Source organism: Phascolarctos cinereus, unplaced genomic scaffold (genome assembly GCF_003287225.1).
Source record: "Phascolarctos cinereus isolate Bilbo 61053 unplaced genomic scaffold, phaCin_HiC Scaffold_5;HRSCAF=322, whole genome shotgun sequence".
Taxonomy (NCBI): Eukaryota; Metazoa; Chordata; class Mammalia; order Diprotodontia; family Phascolarctidae; genus Phascolarctos; species Phascolarctos cinereus.
The window spans coordinates 194,730,233-194,750,043 of NW_027555958.1; the positions used below are offsets into that span (position 1 = coordinate 194,730,233).

The following is a 19,811-nucleotide window of genomic DNA, read 5'->3' on the forward strand; positions in this document are numbered from 1 at the left end:
CAGAGAACAACAGCATCAAGATATTCAACAACGGGTGAGGGCTGGATAATTAAGCCTATTTTCAACCTATGTATGCTAAGAAAAGTATAGATCTATCTACCTCCAAATAGAAAGGTGATGGACCCAGAGTGCAGAATGAAGCACATTTTTTTGGACATGACTGAGGCAGGAATTTGTTTTGCATAATTATAGATATCTGTAATGGGTTTTATTTTTCTTGTTTTTTCAATAGGTAGGACAAGGAGATAGGCGGAAAAGAATTCAGAAATGAAAATTAAATTAAATTAAATTTTAAACAAAAGAGAAAAGGATATGTCAGATGTAGTCAGTGTGTTGGTTGGTTTTGGTTAACTGGTTCCTCCCACTCCCCATTTTTTTTTAATCTTTGTTATAAGGTATGCTCACAAGGTAGAGGAAGAGGAAGGATATGTTCAGAAATGAAGGTGATTTAAAGACAAAAGACCAATTTTGAAAAGAAGAAAGCAATATATACTCTAGTCCAGAAGGTAAAGTACACAACCCATCTGAATATCCATTTCTAAAAGTACTTTAGGAGTCAGGGTGAAGTAATGGAAACAAACCAAGACTGAGCATTCTGAAACCTGAGCTCTCCCAGTTCTGTATTAACTAGCTGTATGAAGTCAGACCCTCCCTAAGCCTAAGTTTCTCCAAATAAAAAGGAAGGCCTAGATGATGGCTAAGAACCTCATTAGCTCTAAAATTCTGGAGGACTTAGCATGTTTCATTATTCAAAAGTCACAGTAATATAAGTTTAAGTTATAACCCCCCTCCTCAGTAAAATTTTCCATATGGCCCCAATCAGGTGGAATTCTCCTAAAAATTCTTATGCCACATACCCTGGAGGAGGTGAGGTTCTCCCTCCTTGGGGTTTCTCTTCCCATCCACCTCCCAAGCACTGCAGGAACTATTTGAATAGTATTTACATCAATCAGTCAGTCAATCATCCAGAGCTACATCTATGCCAAAAACAACCAAGTGAGTAGATCTTTCAGTTAGCAGAAGGAAGAAATAACAAGGATTATTTCTGCTTCTATGGAAACATTTGAGAGGTAGCCTCCTATAACAGAAAGTCTAGTGGACTTAGAGTTAGGAAGACTTGGATTGAAAACCTACCTCAAGGGGCAGCTGGGTGATGCAGTGTGTAGAGCACCAGCCCTGATGTCAGGAGGACCTGAGTTCAAATCCCAGCCTTTGACCTACTAACACTTGACACTTACTAGCTATGTGATCCTGAGCAAGTCACTTAACCCCAACTGCCTAAAAATTTTAAAAAAAAGAAAAAAAAGAAATAAAAGAAAACCCACCTCAGATATACTAGCTGAGTGACTGTGGAGAAATTATTTAATCATTCTGGGCCTCAGTTTCCTCATCTATAAAACAGAGGAAAGGGAGAGGGTTTGGACTCAATGGCCTCCAAGGTTCCTTCTAGCTTTCAATTTGTGATCCTATAATCAATCAGCCAATATCTAGGATAAGGTCAAAGATACTAAATAAAGAATAAATGTCTAGCTCCTCCCATATTTAAGCCTTCCCATTTAAGGAGAGCACTCAGGACAGCCATTTTATCATTTCCCACCTGGCTGAATTCCCCCAGACTTCCACATGCCCCGAATAGGGTAGCATCTCCTTCTTACCTTCCTTTTGTGGATTGTCTTCCTGCATTAGGTTGTAAGCTCCTTGAAAGCAGGGGCTCTGCTTTGTCTTTCTTTCAACACACAGTACCTGGTATATACAGGTGCTCAATAAATGTTTACTGTCTGACTGTTGTTAATAATGAAGATGATGTTTTGTGAAGTTTTACAAGTGTCTAACAACTTCATGAAACTATCTTTTATTTAAATTGGCAGAACTTAGAATTAGTAGGTATGATGTTTCCATAATACTCCTTTGGGCATATTATGCCCGTAGATTGATACTGAAATAATATATTTAGATTTGATGATATTCCAGTTGAAAGAGGATAGGTGAACCTCCTGAATTTAGAGAAGGCATGGAATAAAGTAGCCTATTGGGTGTATAACAGAGTAAATAGACTCTGTGCCACCTTGCAGAAGAGATATCAAATAATCAAAATGGTAAAAGCCATTTCAACAACATCAGCATATGTCAGCTTTAAAATCATTAAAGTAAGTATTGTTGTTGTTCAGTCAATTAGTTATGTCCAACTCTTCATAACCCCATTTAGGGTTGTCTTAGCAAAAGTACTGGAATGGTTTGCCATTTCCTTCTCTCCTTTTACAGACGAGGAAACTAAGGCAAACAGGGTTAAGTGACTTTCCCAGGGTCACACATCTAGTAAATGTCTGAGGCCAGATTTGAACTCATAAAGACAAGACTTCTTGACTCCAGGCCTGTCACTTTATCCACTGTGCTACCCAGCTGCCCCAAAGGGCCTTTAGAGGTCATCAAGTCCAAACTTCTCATTTTCTAATAATAATAACAGCTAGGAATTATATGGTACCTTAAGGTTTGAAAAACTCTTAATAATCTCATTCAGTCCTCACAATCCTGGGAGGTAGGTGCTATTACGACTCCATTTTACAGTTGCAGAAACTGAGGCACCAAAAGGTTAAGTGACTTGCCTAGGATTACACAGCCAGTAGGTAGCTAAGGAAAGATTTGAACCCAGGTCTTTGTGACTCCAAGTCCAGGACTTATCCACTACGTCATGCTTTCTTTAAGTCTGAAAGTCCTGGGCAAGTTCCTTAATTTTCAAGCAGATCTGCAACCTGGGGTTCCCTACATCAAAGAAATCACAAGTCCACACCAAAACAGAAAATAATTCCGTACATAATAAAAGAATACACTAACCTTCATGTTCTGCTCTCTGGTTCAACATATCCAGAGCTGCTCTCCCTTCAGAACTTTCCACAGATGACAGCGCATAACTTATGAGAGCTAAAGTATAGTTATCTAAAACACCTTCCCTGAACTGGGACTCCAAAAAGTTAACAGACGATCTCATATCCATGGAGGCCTAGACAGACATGGAGATATTAGGGTACTAAAAATAACTTCTTTATCACATTTAAATAACAAACCTTGATGAAACTTAGGAATCTGACACATTATCATTTTAAAACAGTCATAACTAGCTTTTTACAATGACAAGTAATTAGGGCCTTGTCTTCCAAAAGAAGAAGGGCTTCTCCAGCTAAGAGTGCTAATCAGAAGCAAGGTTTGGGTGTGTGCTTGGGGAGCATAGCACATAATTCAATTTCAGGAATGAACATTAATTCAGGAGACGAAACTATCTATCACACCTCATGCAGTGGCAGCAAACTAGAAGGTGATCAATGATCCAGGCCCAGCACTGTATCCACTGCACCAACTAGTAGCCCAATCACAAATGTATCTTTTTATAAATAAGAAAATCATTAGCCAAACAGTTGGGAAAATGTTTTTACCAAAGTAGATAACTTTCATTTAAAAAAAAAAACCTCTCCCAGTTAAGTGATAAAATATCCATTAACTTATTAATGGCATATCTTTCAATGTTTGCATAAGTTTTATTTTTAAGAATATAATTTACAGAACTTCTTCAGATATTCCTGACAAGGACCTATCAAGTAGATTGTTGGAACATGGAAGCAAAGGAGTACATGTTCAAACTGGGTTCCTTAGATGTAGTTTTAGAAAGCAAAGTAACTGGGTCTCTGGGTCCTGAAACATCCCTTCCTTTTTATTTCACTTACTCGAATACAGGGGGCCATCTCCAGTTGTCCTGATCTATATCTCGCCACTGGACCCAGATGGCTCCAGAGGAGAAAGTGAGGCTGGTGACTTTGCAGTGAGAGAGCCCTCTCTCACTTAAATCCAATTCACTCACAAGTCATGGTATCATCTTCCTGACCTCATGGCCCTCTTTGATAATGATGGACAAACAATAACAACAACAAATAAAATACAACAAAAAGTTAAATACCTGGTACTTCTGATAACCTAAAAGGGATGTCAGAATATAGGCTGTAAGGGTAACTGGACTGTTAGTGCCACCTTGAAGGTCACTATGGATCACTCTTCCTGGTTCCCAGAATTCACCATTGGGTCTTTTATGTTTCTTAAGCCAGGAATATGTTCTGTGTAACACATCCTGATCAATATCTATGTAAGGAGAAGCTTGAAGAAAACATCTTAGGACAAAAGCTGATAACCTAGATGAGGGAAAAAATAGAACTTTTAAAATGAACTACATGTTATAAAACCTTCCAAATATCATTAAATAAGCAATGAATGATTTCTCCCACACAGAATAGAATAGAGGGATGAAAAGATAGTTGGGGGAAGGAAACAAACAGAATGCACAGCAAAGAGGAAAATAGCAAAGGAGCATCGCTGTGGATGCCATGGGAACCCATGTCCTACGAATCCTACAAATCTATATCCTAGGTCCTCTAAGGAGAAGTATAGTTACTATCTTCATTACCAAAAAAAAGAAATTCATTTTTGAATTAAATTCATACTTCGTTTGTGAAATATTAGAAGTATTTTTGGAGGAAAAACAAAATTATGTATTCTATCTTATATCTGCTGAAATCAAGTAGAGCGTCCAGTATTTATGCCCCAGAACCAAACTGTATTACTTTTTTTTTATTATAGGAGTTTAATCAATCATTATGAATACTTACAAACAGGGGCAATCTGGGGCAGCTGCCAGACAATTCAGTGCATCCCTGCAAAGACTCCCCAAAATCCCTGTGGTAATTATAGAAATCAGACAAAGAGAGGAAGAACCACAGAGTGCTTCACTGCAAACTGGTGGATATTTTGGGTTTTTCTGCTATGTTTTGGCTAACATTTTAGTTTATACTTAGTATTGAACCTGGTTCCCAGACATCTAGGTGTTTATCCATCCAGGTTGGATAAATGCTCAGGCACTCAAGGTTGGGAACTGGTCAGGTACCAGTCACATACAGCTCATACTACCTAAGTTATGACTTAGCGTCCAAATCATGATTTTTGTCTCTAAGTTATAATTTTTAACAGGTCACCATGTTTGGGCTTCTACCTTTCATAGAGTTTAACTTAATGGCTTTCACTTCTTGCTGTGCATTATGGCTTTTCCCCAGTATAGCTCCCACATTGGTCATGTCTGAAAATGTATGTCTCATTCAGTACTACTGAATGTAGTCTATATGCTGCTAGTTCCTTTTCTCTGACAGAAGGGAGATAGTATGCTTCAACCGTCATCTTTTGAAGTCATGGTTGGTCATTGTATTGAACAGAATCGTAGTCTTTTTGTAGCTGTTTTCCCTTCCATTATTGTGGTCATCATGTAAATTGTTCTCCTGTTTCTGCTATATCATTAAAGTTTAAATATAATCACATATAACTGTACAGAAGTGTTTTGCAAATAAACTTAATTTTAACTCCACATAAAAAAGCTTAGAATTTAAAGGAATCCTATAGTATAATGAAACATCCTGTTATTATATGAAAATTGCTCTTATCTTTTGGTAAGTTAAGATTTTTTTTAATATAAATTTATTTATTTTTAGTTTTCAACATTCACTCCCACAAGTTTTTGAATTCCAAATTTTCACCCCATCTCCCCCCTCCCCCCACCCCAAGAAGGCATGCATTCTGAATATCCCTTCCCCTAGTCTGTCCTCACTTCTATCTCTCTCCCCTTCTCTTATCCCCTTCCCCTTCTATTTTCCTGTAGGGAGGGATAGACTTCTGCACCCTATTTCCTGTATTTCTTCAAACTGTATTACTTTTGTATTACCCTTTGTACTACCCTTATCATAAATGTGATACAAAAGTATCATAAAACACTTTTGAAGAAAAACAAGGAAGGAAATATCCTCCTTCCACCAAGTGGCATAACATTGAAGAAGTGACCAATTTTACTCTACAAATTTCAGAAGACAAAGGGAAATGAGATACAGAAAAAGAAAAGGCAGTAAGATTCAGTATCTAGGCACTGGACTTGGAGTTAGGAAGACATGGATTCAAAGGTCACCTCAGCTAACTACTAGATGTACAAGTTTTGTCTCCCCGTTAGATCATGAGCTCCTTGAGGGCAGGGATTGTTTTCCGTCTCTTTTTGTATCTCATTCAGTTAGCACACAGTAGGCACTTAATAAATGTTTATTGAGTTAATGAATTTCACCTCTCTGAGCCTTAGTTTCATGATCTGTAAATTGAGGGAGCTGATTGCCACTCCCAGCTTTAAATGTATATGGGTACAATATGTACAACTGCAAAATGCACAATGATGGGTAAGAACCAGTAAATCATCCAGACACAACATCATTCACCCTGGGATCATTGGTTATGAGCAGGGCAGGGAGAAGGCATCATAATCAGCATTTTCCATTTTTATTTCTGTCTTCCAATAACAAGCCCAGGGGCTCATTCAATCACCATGGCAATTCTAACCAATTATTCCTTACTATCCTTAACAATATATTGAATTTTATTTCATAACAGAAAACTTTAAAGAATTCAGACAGACTATTCTATCCTTTTACTACATAGTCATTCTCACAAATTGTTCCTGTGAGATGTACAATCATCTCAAAGCATTCCATGTTGCTGTACCCACAATGAGAGAAATATTACTCATCTTCCAAAAAGATAAAAGTGGCTTTCTTCAGAAAGACCTTAGACTACCGCCTACAGGAGATTCTCCTTCAAAGTTGGGCAATAGTTCTGATGAAAACCAACCCATTGAGAAGTGTCTGCCAATTCTCAAGCATTTTCATCTCAGTGCAGTATCTGAATTATATGTTCCTGATCTAAGATATAAATTAATTTTGTTGGCAAACATACATACCATGTGCTCCCAGAAGGATCATCATTTCCAAAAGCACTAAAAGAACCATCATCCCTTTGGTACAGAAGTTCTCTTTGGTAGCCTGAAGACAAGAAAACAGACAAGAATGTTCATTATTATCAACTTCCTAGTCAGTATTTTCAGGCAGAAGAAAGAAAAGGAAAAGGAGTCAAATATTTACACAGTATATGCTACTGCAGATCCTGTGAGGGATATAAAAAAATTGGACTGTTACAATACAGTACTAGAAATAAGAGGGAGAGGGAGAGTATAATTAAAGGTTATAATGCATTAATTTAAAAATCAAATTATCTAGACATGTTTACTAAACAAGTTTAGATGGTCATATTTATGCTCAATTTTAAGTTTTAATTAAATATTTTTATTTAAAAACAATAATTTTGCCATAAAAATGAACACATCCCCTTTTTAACATCTTTACCCCTTCCCAGAAAGTTAGCTAGTAAAATTTAATATTAATGAAGTTTTCAATATAATGGATTTTTAAAATTATTGCTGATACTAAGAACAGAAATTTGATGATTAAGCTGATTTACTTAATTCTTTTCTTAGTCTTTACATTAACTACAGCAGGAAATTAGAATGCAGCAGAATGGGGGTAGTGAGTCACAGAAATACTAAATAATTTTCTCAAGTTTTTAAAAAACTTTCTTAAGATCACAAAGGTGCTTAACAATGGAACTCAGGACAAGAACCCAGGCCTTTGATTTACAAACCAGGATTTCATTCACCATACGGGTTCTCTTCAATGCCTTATAACACGAATGGCCACAATTGAACTGTGACTTTTGCCTTGTAAAACATGAAAATATTTTGGAATCCATGTAAACTATGGAAAATATCTCTGTAATCAGAATGACCTATCCAGAAAAAAAAAAAAAGAACAATATGCCCTCTAACGGCACAAATCCTATCAACAATTGTTGTTCCAAGTATGAGATATTGTAAAACTGGTCATGGGGATGAGATCATGGAGATGAGATCAGTCTTTGTGAAAATTACCTCTCAGGTGGCTGACCTCCAGGACTCTGCATCAACACTGCCACCAATCCTCTGCCAGACAGAGGCAGCACAAAGAAAACAAAATACTAAATTCTCCAGTTCTGAAGTAAACCTCCTTTGCTTATTTAGCTGGAATAGGGAATGTAAATGTTGAGCTATGATCATGGGTAACGGCAACTAGAAAAACATAACCTGGAGGAAACAAATTCCCTATCTACATCTGACTGCTGGGAGAATTCTGTATTAAGCAATATAAGTAGAGTAACTTTATTTCCCCTCTAAGTCAGTTTTAACCTATTGGTATTTATGGTGGCCAATTAATTCTTTGGGAAAAGTTAATCTACAAAGACACAGCTGATTCTGTTACTGCAGTGATATTCTAGGCTTAGGGCTCTAAATAGAGAAGAAAAAAAAATTCAGGGTAGGTTACAAAGAGGAAAAAACAATTTTCTACAAAAAAAATTAGAATTAATTTAAGTTTATCATAATCAATAATAGTTAACATTTACATAGCACTTTAAGGTTTGCACAGTGTTTTACAAATATCTCATTTTATCTTCATAACATTCCAACATTTTTAAGAGGTAGGCACCATTATTATCCCCATTTTACAGAAGAAGAGACTGAGGGAGACAGAGGTTAAGTGACTTGCCCAGGATCACATAGTTAATGAATGTTTTAGGCAGGATCTAAACTTAAGTCTTCTGGAATCCAGATCTGGCATTCTATCCACCATGCCATCTAGCTGCCAGTTTAGAGACAAAGACAGAAATAGAAAGACAGAGAGATGCACAGAGACAGAGAGAGAAAGAGACAGATAGATGATGGGTGGATAGATAGATATAGATAGATGGTGGATAGAGAAGATAGATGCCATCTATAAGTTTATATTATGAACATGAATTATTATTAAAATCTAAATTGTCATCATAGAATCTTAATGTTAGGAAAGGACATGAAAGGATATTTAGTTCAATAGCTCCCCAAATAAAGAATAATATCTACAACCTTCCCAACAGTTGGTCATCAAACTTTTCCTTGAGGACCCCCAGAAATGAGAAACCCTCCTACTTAACGACAACTCTAATTATTAAGAATTTTTTATATTGAGCTGAAATCTGCTCCCTCTACCTTCCAGGTCCTGGTGCAGCCCTCCAGGGCCAAATACAACAAATAAAATTCTTCTTCCACAAGCATTCAGGTATTTGCGGGGATATTGGAAAGGTAGCATGTCATAGAGAGAGTGAGATGGGAAGTTAGAAAGACCTCAGTTAACTCCTCTTTCTGCCATTTACTACCTGAGTTACCTTGGGCAAGTCACAGTCTCTCTGAGCCCGTTTCCTCATCTGCAAAATGAGAAGATGGGATCAAGTGTTCTCTAAGGTCCTCTCAGGGTATCCCAAAAGCTCTAAATATATTATTCCATAATTCCTTCTCTTTTTTCCAGCATAAATTAAACATTCCAGTCCCTTTAACTAATCCTCATATAGCATAATTAAAGTCCATCCTGGTTACCATCTAAAGTAAGTTTACATTTGTGTGTTATGGACTCCCTTGGTAGCCTGGTAAAGACTATGAACCCCTCTTAAAACAATGGTTTTAAATGAATAATAAATGAATAAATAATAAATAAATAATGAATGAATAAAGGGGGAAATGGCCAAGACACCTGAAATCTGTCCATGGACCCCAGGTTAAGAACTACTGTTATGGGGGGTATTTATGCTTGTTAATTAAAAAGAAGTTTCTCACTAACTGCTGCTATTTTTATGAAGCCCGACATAAATATATATGCTTTAATTTGACATTTATTTTCCAATTTCCAAATAAGCCATTTTGCACAATATCACAGTAAAGAATGGAGGCTACTATTCAGTGAAATATATGAATTAATAAATGGTTTGGTTACTTTAGTTGCTAATATTATTTCCAAATAAATTTGGTTCCTGGAGCCTACATTAATTACATTTTCACGGCAGGTCTGATCAATTTCTTCACAATCTATCAGAAAGGAAAAAGGTAGCAAATGGGGACCTTTATAAGTTCTTTTTCCTGAAGCACTTGTTGGATTTTTCATTCTTGTCTCAGGATCATTCTTTGATCTACAAAATGAGAGCTGTAAAACCTGCTCCTTTTTCTGCTTTTATTTAGAGAAAACAATTCACGTTAACTAAACACTTTTTCTGATTACTCACAAAATTGAGCTTCAGGTGATATAGCCCTAAGAATTAAATACCTGAGAGAAATCTTCAATTAACAGGTTAACTATCTGCAATAAAATAAAATTCATTTGGTTGTAATGTTGGGTGTTAGTGGAGGTTTGGGTTTTTTTTTTTTTCTTTTTCAACAACGGAAGAGGCCACTAGGTGGCACAGTAGAGCACTGAACCCAGTGTCAGGAAGACCTGAGCTCAAATCCAGCCTCAAACTACCTGTGTGACCCTAGTAAAGCATTTAAGTGGCACACTACCTCAGTTTCCTCAACTGTAAAATGGGGATTACAATAGTAGCACCTATCTCCCAATTAGATAATATTTGTAAAGTGCTTAGCATAGTGCTTGGCACAAAATAAGTGCTTAATAAATGCTTGTTTTCTTCCTTCCTACTTCACTCATTGATGCGGTAATTGTTTTGGCCTAAACACAATATGTTAAGAGTATTGCTCTCCTAGGCCAAAGAATGAATTAAGTGGGAAAAAAACACATCCAAATATCAGATTTAATAATACAATAATGACTCACCAAAGTCACTTTAATTTTTTTAAATGAAAACCAACCATATAAGGAATTTCAGAAAGTGTAACCAAAAATAAATAATTCAGTCTTTAAAAGGAGACAGATTGTTTCTGACCTAATATCATTTTACTTAATACCATTAATTTGTATGTTACTTTTACAATACATTTTAGTTCAGTGGTGTCCATAGAAGCCAGATGTAGTTCAGAGTTCCATGGCAGTTTTCCAACACCTCCCCAATCACTTCCAAATGTAGTCCACAGAAATCATATACCCCTAGCTTCCTAAAAAAGGCTGGAACATGTTTTTTTTTCATTTCTGTGGAAAGCTAATAAATTTCTTTCACCTCCATCCCTAACCTTTACAAGATCAATGAATTACAAAACACTCTTGTTCTGAGATGCCCCTAAACTTTTGAAAAGTTACCTTGGAGCACCTTAGCTTAAAAAAATAAATATTCTTATGAACACAAGTCATTTTTAGAAGAAAAAAGACACTGAGATTTGGCCCTTCATATGGCCCTTCTTTTACCACAAAATGAAGTTTCATTTTGCATATTCACCCCCTAACCTCTTTCTCCCAGAAGGTGGGTAGCATTATTCATTCATCAGTCCTCTGGAATCATAACTGATCATTGTTCAGGGCCACCATGAAAATTGTTTCTGCTTGACTAGTCATATTTGTTACAAGGATTTTGTTTTTCTTTTTTTTTTCTCCAGTAGAGGGAGAGGAGATGAGAGGAATAAAAATATTTTTAACTGAAAAAAACTTAATTTAAAAAACAAAACATTAAGGGGAAAGGTCAGAATAGCTATATAACTATGAGAATTGCTTATTTTAGAATTACAAATATTGACTAGTCATAGTTGCAGTTTATAAAATGTATTTGAAACATAGAGTTCACCTACATTGTTCCAAGAGTCTTGTTTAGTTTTATCTTTAGAAAAAATTATTGCAATCATAAATAATAGTCTCTCTCCTATTTCATTTAAAGCAACTCACCTAAATCCCTCCTGCTTGTTAGTAAAAAGTACCTTAGAGATAAACTATGAGATAGTCCCAAATACTCATGATCTATAAACCCTTAGCAGAAAATGTCATGCCTGTGTCTAGTGTCCTTTCAAAAGCAACTGTCTATATATCTAAAATACAGAATAGTTTAAAGCTACTAAAACTTAAAACTACACTGACAGTTTGGGGGTAAGCTAATTGTGTCTTGATCCATATTTAAAAGATTCCACTTCATGGACTGAAAATTAAACAGTTCAGAGGATACAAAACAGAAAATGGTGAGGACTTCTCCCCAGGGACTACAACCCTATACTTCGGCTGCAATTAGCAACCACCAGGACCTCCAGAGCTCCACCTCAGTCTGGGAAAGCTCCTAGCCCACGCTGGCCTACATAAAGCAGAACAGAGTTCCGTCCTAGGATCAACAATCACCCTCTGGCTGTACTGTTGTGGAACCAAATGATGCTACCAAAGCCTTTAATATTGCTCCTGATTTCCTTGTTTCAGATCCATTCTCCACCTGCTCCCTCGTGCTTCATTTGATCTTTGGTTCTCAATCCCTGCTTATATACTCACATGCTGCTTCCACCTCTACCATGTTACACAGATCTGTATATGTCAAACCTGGCATTCAACAACCTGCTATTCACTACAGAAGGGACTTCTGGACTCATGGTACTCATTTGCTTCCTCTCTCTTTTTATATTATATTGCTCCACCTCCCTGGCTCAAGTTATGATCATACACATGTCCCTGGTCTAGCCAATTGCTATCTACAACCCAGAGCTAACACAAACTTAAGACTTGATGCCACAATTCCTCTATGAATAGGATTCTGTTTAGGATAAACGAAAGCATGAAACAGAAAAAAAAAATACAAAAAGGAAAATTTAGAAAGATCTTACATCCAACCCTGGACCTTTTCATACAAACTCATGAGCAAAGCATGCAAAGCAATACTTTTGCTTCTTTGCTCCATTTCCTTTTCATCCATTCCATTCCACTTAATAAACCTGTGTTAATTCTGTGAATTTCTGGAAAAGGAAAATTTCTACCTGGTTAATCTTGAGCCTTGCCTTTAACACTCTGTAACTACATGATTGGCTGTCAGATATGACTCAGGCCTGGAATCAAACAGAGCTAAGGGAGTTTTTCCCCTGTTATATGATAACTATGTCCCTCTTTTTCCTTTTATAGTATATTTCTGTAATCAAGAAATTTTTAAAAATCATATTCCAAATGAATGTTCCTCATCAGCCTTAAAGGGTCATTCCAAATGAGGGAATGTAAAAGGAATTATTATCTTCATATTGATAGGATGTGTGTAACGAATATACTAATAATTCAGATTTCTCAAGCACTGCCTCTTCTAGTTTGTGAGTTAAGCTCACAATGCAGCTTGAAATGATCAATCAAACCCTTGACAACACTCCAACAACTATTATATTCTTGTGCCTGTTTACCTTAAGTGAAGCGAATCAAAGATTGTAGAACCTGTTCCCATCACAGAACTCTCTGGTCCTGTGACCTACCAAGTAACAATCCCCAAAGACTTGAACAATATTGCTCCCCTGTGACTCTGAAATTGTCGTATTGTCTTCTACTTGTAAACTTGTCTTGGGAAACTGCTCAAGCCCTGGAAGCAATTGTTTATAATCCAACTTCCCCACTCCCTTCCCATTGTGATTTATGTATACAATCTTTGTCTTCAGCTCAGCAAGGGGGAATTCTGATTAGCAATTTGTCTGTTTGCTAAAATACTGACCTTGCCTCATAAATGAGATGGCTTTGTCTTTCACACTATCTGTCAGTTGTCTTGTGTTAGTCAAGTAATTCAAAATATAAATATTTGGAGCAAAGTTGATCATATTCTGTTCACCACAGCCATAGGGCATCCGAATCAAGGACTCTAAACCATTGATAGAAGGCCCGAGAATATCTCCTGTAAAGAAAAGATTGAGTTCATGTATGGGGCCATGCTATAAACACTTTATAACTATTAACTTTTTGATGGTAGATTTCATTCATATAACTAAAGAAGAGAACTAAGTATAACAAAAACCTGAAAATGAAGGAATACAGCAAACTATATCAGCTGCTCCTATACAAACCCTATAAGAGGAAAAATGAATTCAAATGAATGAACAAAAGAATCATGATGGAGAGTTACAGGGGGGAAAAAGACATAATGGAGACATAACATTTTAGAGATTGAATTTCATTTATTTTAAAATGTAAATAGTTGCCAAACAAGTTTAATTGATTATATTGCTCTCCTTTTAGTTTACTCGTATTAATCACCATTAGTTTACTTGTATTAATAATAATTAATTAATTAACAAGAAGAAATGCTCCAAATCACAAATAAGAGAAATGAAAATCAAAGCAATTATGAGATTTCACCTCACACTGAGCAAATTGGCAAAGATGACAAAGACTGGTGTGGTAGCCAACGTTGGATAGGCTGTGGAAAGCCAGGTACACTAGTACACTATTACCAAAACAACTGAAAGAGCTCCTTCTAATAAAGACAATTGTATAAGTTTATAAACTGGGCCCCCAAATAAAGACATTGGTAGATTTTTCTAGAGGACCAACCCTTCCATTATTAGACACATTTGTTATTGTTACCATTTTGCCATACCAGCCTCGGGCCAGGGCATGGTTGCTTGAGATTTACCCCAGCTTTGCCCTTCTCGTTACTGCTTCTGCACAATTCCCCCATTACATGAGAGTTTGGAGCATATGTTCTTTATTGCTACCTTCCCCACTGCATGGCATTCCAACACGATGGAGGATACTTGGACAAATGGCTCCCACTGAATGGAAAACTCAAAATTCTACACAACACACTTATTCCTTCTGAGAATTCCAGCTTAAACTGGATGTTTTTGTTTTAGTTTTAGTTTTAGTTTTCAGAGGACAAGTGGGGAACATACGGAATAGAAAAATAGAAAGGATGGTTACCCTGATAGATGTGAATTAACAGAGTTCCTGAGACAGTAAAACAAAGATGTTTGTCCCAGAGCCTAAAATCCTGGTGGCCTGTCACTGATATTAAATTCAGATGTCATTAATTAAAATTTTTCCTTTAGCCATGTTATTCTATTTGTAAAACACAGCTGTATAATCACTATTTGGAGAAAGGTTATGCTTTCACATTGACCTAAATATTATTTTGATGCTAGTAGAAACTGAATTAAAAGGCTGCAGTTCTGTGTTGCCTGAAGCCTATGGGAAGATCCCTGTGGTCTTGACTACTTGTGTTCTAGAGAACACTGCAGTGAGCATTTAACACCTGGATTTCTTATGACTATAGGAAATATCAAGAGTTTAGAGTTTTGGTGGCATCTCCTTCTGATCCCATCTATTTTAAGTCTCATAGAAATAAGAAAATTGCAAACTTAGAATAAGTTAAAATTATTTCCAAATAAAACCTCAAGACGAGGTTAGATGTGTTCATAATCTGAGCTGACTGTAGTGTTTCTGCTCTGTTTAGCACCTACAAGCACTGTGAGAATACAGTAAAATGTTCCATTCTATATTAGCAAAACTGACTTTGTTTTTACATAGTAACTTTCTCTTGAAGAACTGTGCCACTGCTACCAAAATCATCTTCATGATTTTCCCAGAAAGACCCAAGTCACTCAGGTTCCAAAACAAGTCAGAATCTGCGATTGATCAGAGTTTTTTTCTATATACTAAAGATATTGCTTCAATCCCTCCCTCTAACTTACTAAATCATGGACACATGTCATCTATTATCTAAGTAAGATGCCTTTTCACACTACAGTCAGAGCTCAGTAGAGGCTGATATCATTTCCCCCCATCTCCTAATAGGGACTAACAGGGAGAAAAAATCTATAGAGCTACAAGCATAAAAAAAAAAACACATAAACCAATACAATATATTCTTACCAATAGCAGTAATGTGGATTCTTTCACTACCAATCACCCTATCAGGAGGGAAGGTGAAGTTCAAAGTTTGGTCTGTAGTTGATAATTTATTGCCAGTCAGGTCCAAAAGGAGAGACTGTGAATATGATTTCTCTATTCCTTCAGCCTAACAAGATAAATAAACACAATTAATTCCATATCCATTAGCCACTTATAGAACTGACCTAGTTATAAATGAGAATACCTAACTAGTTATACAGTATCTTAAATCATGCTTTAAATAACCAGGCATTTGTGGTGACTATTTGTAATAATTCGAATAATTTACAAAACTCCTCACAGCATCACCATGAGGTACTATGAATATGATTAATCCTATTTTACAAAGCAATAGACTGAGGCTAAAAGGTCCAGAGCCTTGCCCAAGTTTACACAACTAGTAAATGAAAAATCAAGACTCAAATCCAGGTCATTAGAATGTGAATTGCTTGAAAGCAAGGAACATCTTTTGTCTGTCTTTTTTTTTTTTGTATCCCTAGTGCTTAGCTCTAGTGTCTGACAAGTAGTAGGAACTTAATAAGAGTTCACTGACTAACTTGCTAATTGACCAGGTCAGTAGACTCCAATTCCAGAGCTCTGTCCATTGTACCACATGTTCCATCAACTTTCTTTCAATCAAACATTTCTTAAGTACCTATAAGTGGTAGGTATTGGATTGGAAGCTGAGAATAAAAGTACAAAAAATAATAATAATTCCTACTTTCAAAGAGCTTGTGGTCTTTGAAAACTCTTCAAACAGAGAAGTGCTTTCTAATTAAGTAAGGAAGAGATAGTTATATAATTAGAATTCTTTCAAAATCACTTTCCTATTTGTGTCTAATGGTAGCCATCTCTAGGGTGGTAGGTGGGAGGAAGGGAAGAAAACAAAAGAAATTTACGTGATAATTTTGTTGTATATTGGAAAGGAATAGCAAATTATGCATAGTAGATTTGCAGTTTCATACCAATCATCTGTTTTATTGTACTATGTTATAGAAGTACTTGTTTTATTCTATAAATTAAAAATAAAATTTTTAAATGAAAAGAAAATCCCCTTCCAAAGGAATAATTGGAATTTTCCATAATGAGTCATCAAGCCTAAAAATAACAAAATAACTGAGTGTTTAGCTCCTGCCAACAAGCATTTCATTCTATCGTTATTTGCTCATATAATAAACACTTGTTGAATATCTATTACGTATATGGGGACTGTGCTAAACACTGGTGATATGAAATCGAAACCATCCCTGCCCAAAATAGACATGGACACAGTTAACTAAATGCAAGACAACTGAAGACTGAGAGAGCACATTTGTGCTCCCTGAGGTTGATTCCTAGGAGATCAGGGAAGGCTTCACAAAAGAGATGGCACTTGAGCTGCCATTTGAAGTTTGGTGAAGATGAGAAAGAAATGTATTTCAGTCATGAGAGATCACTTGTGCAAATGCCTGGAGGTGGAAGATAGATATTTAGTCTGGGGGATAGCTAATAGGTCAGTTTGACTGGGACATAGAGTGTATAAAGGGGGAAAATGTAAAACAAGACTGGAAATGTGGGTTGGAGCCGGACATGGAGGGTGTAAAATACCTAGCTAAGGAGTTCGTATTGTTCTTATGAGTAATAGGGAGCCATGGAAGGTTTTTTGAGCAAGAGGGTTGACAAAATCATACCTATGCTTTAGGAAGGTTGTTTGGACAGGTGTGTGAAAGATGGATGAGAGGAAGAAAAAAGCTCTAAGCAAGAATATCAATCAGGAGGTTATTATAATAGCCGGAGTTAGAGGTGATGATGGCATGAAGCAGTGGTGGGGAACCTGCAGCCTCCAGGCCACATGTGGCCCTTTGACTGAATCCAAACTAATCTTCGCTCTGTGAAGTGTGGATTCAGTCAAAAGGCCACACTTGAGGACCCAGAGGGCCACATGTGGCCTCCAGGCTGAAAATTACCCACCCTTGAGTCTAGGCCAGGTAAATAAAAAGGAGACAGATTTAAGAAATGTTGTAAAGACAGAATCAACAACACTTGGCAATTGATTAAAGATGCAGAGTGAGGGAAGCAAAGAATCTAGCATGACCCTGAGGCTCTGAAGCTAGAATTACCAGAATGATCAATCAATAAATCAATCAATAAATATTTGTCAAGTGCTTATGATGTGCCAGATGCTTTTGTAACTTCTAGGGCTATAAGGATGGTGATAGCCACAAAAAAAAAGGGGGAATATTTTTGTGAAGAAAAAAAATGAAGAGTTCAGCTTCAGACATACTGAGGTTTTTTTTATACCAAAGACAGGAAATGATGTGGGACTTTGATTCTTGAGAGAAACTAAGAAAAAATATATAGATTTGAGTTATCTACAGAGCAATGGTTATTGAACCCAAATTAGCAGATGTGATCAGCAAGCAAAAGAGAATGAGGAAGGAAAAGAAAAGGGGAATCGAGAGGTAGGAAGAAGAGAGGAGATATAAAAACAAAGCTCTGGTAATACCCTTGCTTAAAGGATGGAGAAAAGATGAGGAACCAACAAAAGAAGAATGAATAGGTGCAGTCAAGTGATATGTAAAAAGGATAATCAGGAAAGAGCATTATTACAGAAGTCAAGGAAGAAGAGATTATATAGGAGGAATTCTGGGCACCAGTGTTAACAGTGACAAAGAGGTCAAGAAGGCTGAGAACTGAGAAAATGCCATTGCCTTTAGCGTTTCAGAAATAATAACAACTCACATTTTTGGATGACTTCAAGATTTGTAAAGTACCTAGAACAACCCTGTGAGGTAGGTAATTCTAGATTATTATCCATACTTTATGGAGGAGGAGGAGCCTGAGACTCTGGGAAATTTAAGGGACTTGTCCATACTCATGTAGTTACTAAATGTCATAGCCTATAGTTACTCAAACCAGGTCTGCAGATTTCAAGTTCAGTGCTATCCACTAGGCCATGTAATTTACTCATTTATAACCCTTGAGAAAGCAGTTTTAGTAGAATGGTGGCATAAGAAGCCATATTATCAAGGGTTGAGAAGTGAGTGGGTGATGATGAAATAGAGTCAGGGAGAATGAATAATACTAGAATGTTGGCAGTGAAAGGGATGAAAGAGTTACAGACAATAGCTTGAGGGGATTTTAAAGTCAAGTATTCATAATATAACATGTCATTGATGTAAAGATTTACTTAAAATAAGCTTTTTACACCTCTTCTTCCTACAATGTCTAATTTGAGATTAATCAAATTAATTCTTCATGTAGCCTTAAGCATACTTTAATAGGAGACAATTTTAATAGCTCTCAAATGCAATTGACTATAACAGACAATTGGTTATGGTCTTATTCCCCAACTAACTTTAAATGGGAAAAGTGCCAAACATTCCCCCAAAAAATTGTATTCCAGAGAGCAGCAAGTCATTGACTATAAGACGCATCAGAACAAAATTATTTTAGCTCTTTCCTAAGAATTTAATAGCTATAAAAATACTCTACTAACTTTATTTCCTTTTTGACAAAATATGATTTGTAACTGAATTAATCCTTCAATTACTTACCTTTACTAAAATGTTCTGGGTGATGGCATCAGAGGCGCTGAGAGAAATTGCTGTCACAGTGATTGGAATCTCTCCTAACTGCTTTGGTTTGATTGGGAAAAGCACAGTTCTCCCATCCTCACTCGGCACTAGTATGGACTGCTGATGTCCTGTGGCATTTACTTCATTTGAAATCATGAGAATATCAAACTTGTCACTTTTTTTGATGGTTACCATTACCTGCAAAATAAAATAACACATTTGTTTTTATATTAAAACTTTGAAGTTTCTCCTACCCATATTCATGAACTTGAATCAATTATAAATGCAGTTTCACAGCATCTAACACAGCCCTCAAATGCAGTTAATGAAATAAAGATTTGGTTTCACACCTTTTCCTCTGAGAGAAATGATTATTAATAATTAATGATTTGGGGAGATTCAAGTTCCCCCATTTTCTATTTCCAAGACCTCAGTCTCTGAAGGTTGAGCTAACCTTCTCCTCTATCTGACTCCACCCAACCTGACAAGGAATCTGTAGTCTGATGTAAATTCCATTCAATCAAGCTTGAGTGGAGACAGACCCTTTTATCTAAATTGTCCAAGACTGGGGTTATTCTGGGTATAGAGATAATCTGTCTGTCCAAGGGTGACATGATATCACCCTCAGCCCCTCATTGTAATATTCATTCTCTCATTAACTGTTAGCCAATCATAGTTGGCTCCCACCCTGTGAGCCTGATGCCATGATTATCTTTTGGTTTAAGAGAGACAGCCAAATTACCATCCT

The 19,811-nt window shown here is 36.5% G+C and overlaps 1 protein-coding gene across 1 annotated transcript in view; it reads right to left on the reverse strand.

Annotated features, from left to right (window-relative positions):
• The window catches only part of CD109 (CD109 molecule), a 167,204-nt gene that overhangs the window by 24,098 nt on the left and 123,295 nt on the right, over positions 1 to 19,811 (reverse strand). The window contains 6 exon segments of the mRNA XM_021000156.2: positions 2,833 to 2,998; positions 3,947 to 4,175; positions 6,803 to 6,884; positions 13,336 to 13,512; positions 15,489 to 15,633; positions 19,043 to 19,261. Of these exon segments, the coding sequence (XP_020855815.1) occupies positions 2,833 to 2,998; positions 3,947 to 4,175; positions 6,803 to 6,884; positions 13,336 to 13,512; positions 15,489 to 15,633; positions 19,043 to 19,261 (1,018 nt within the window).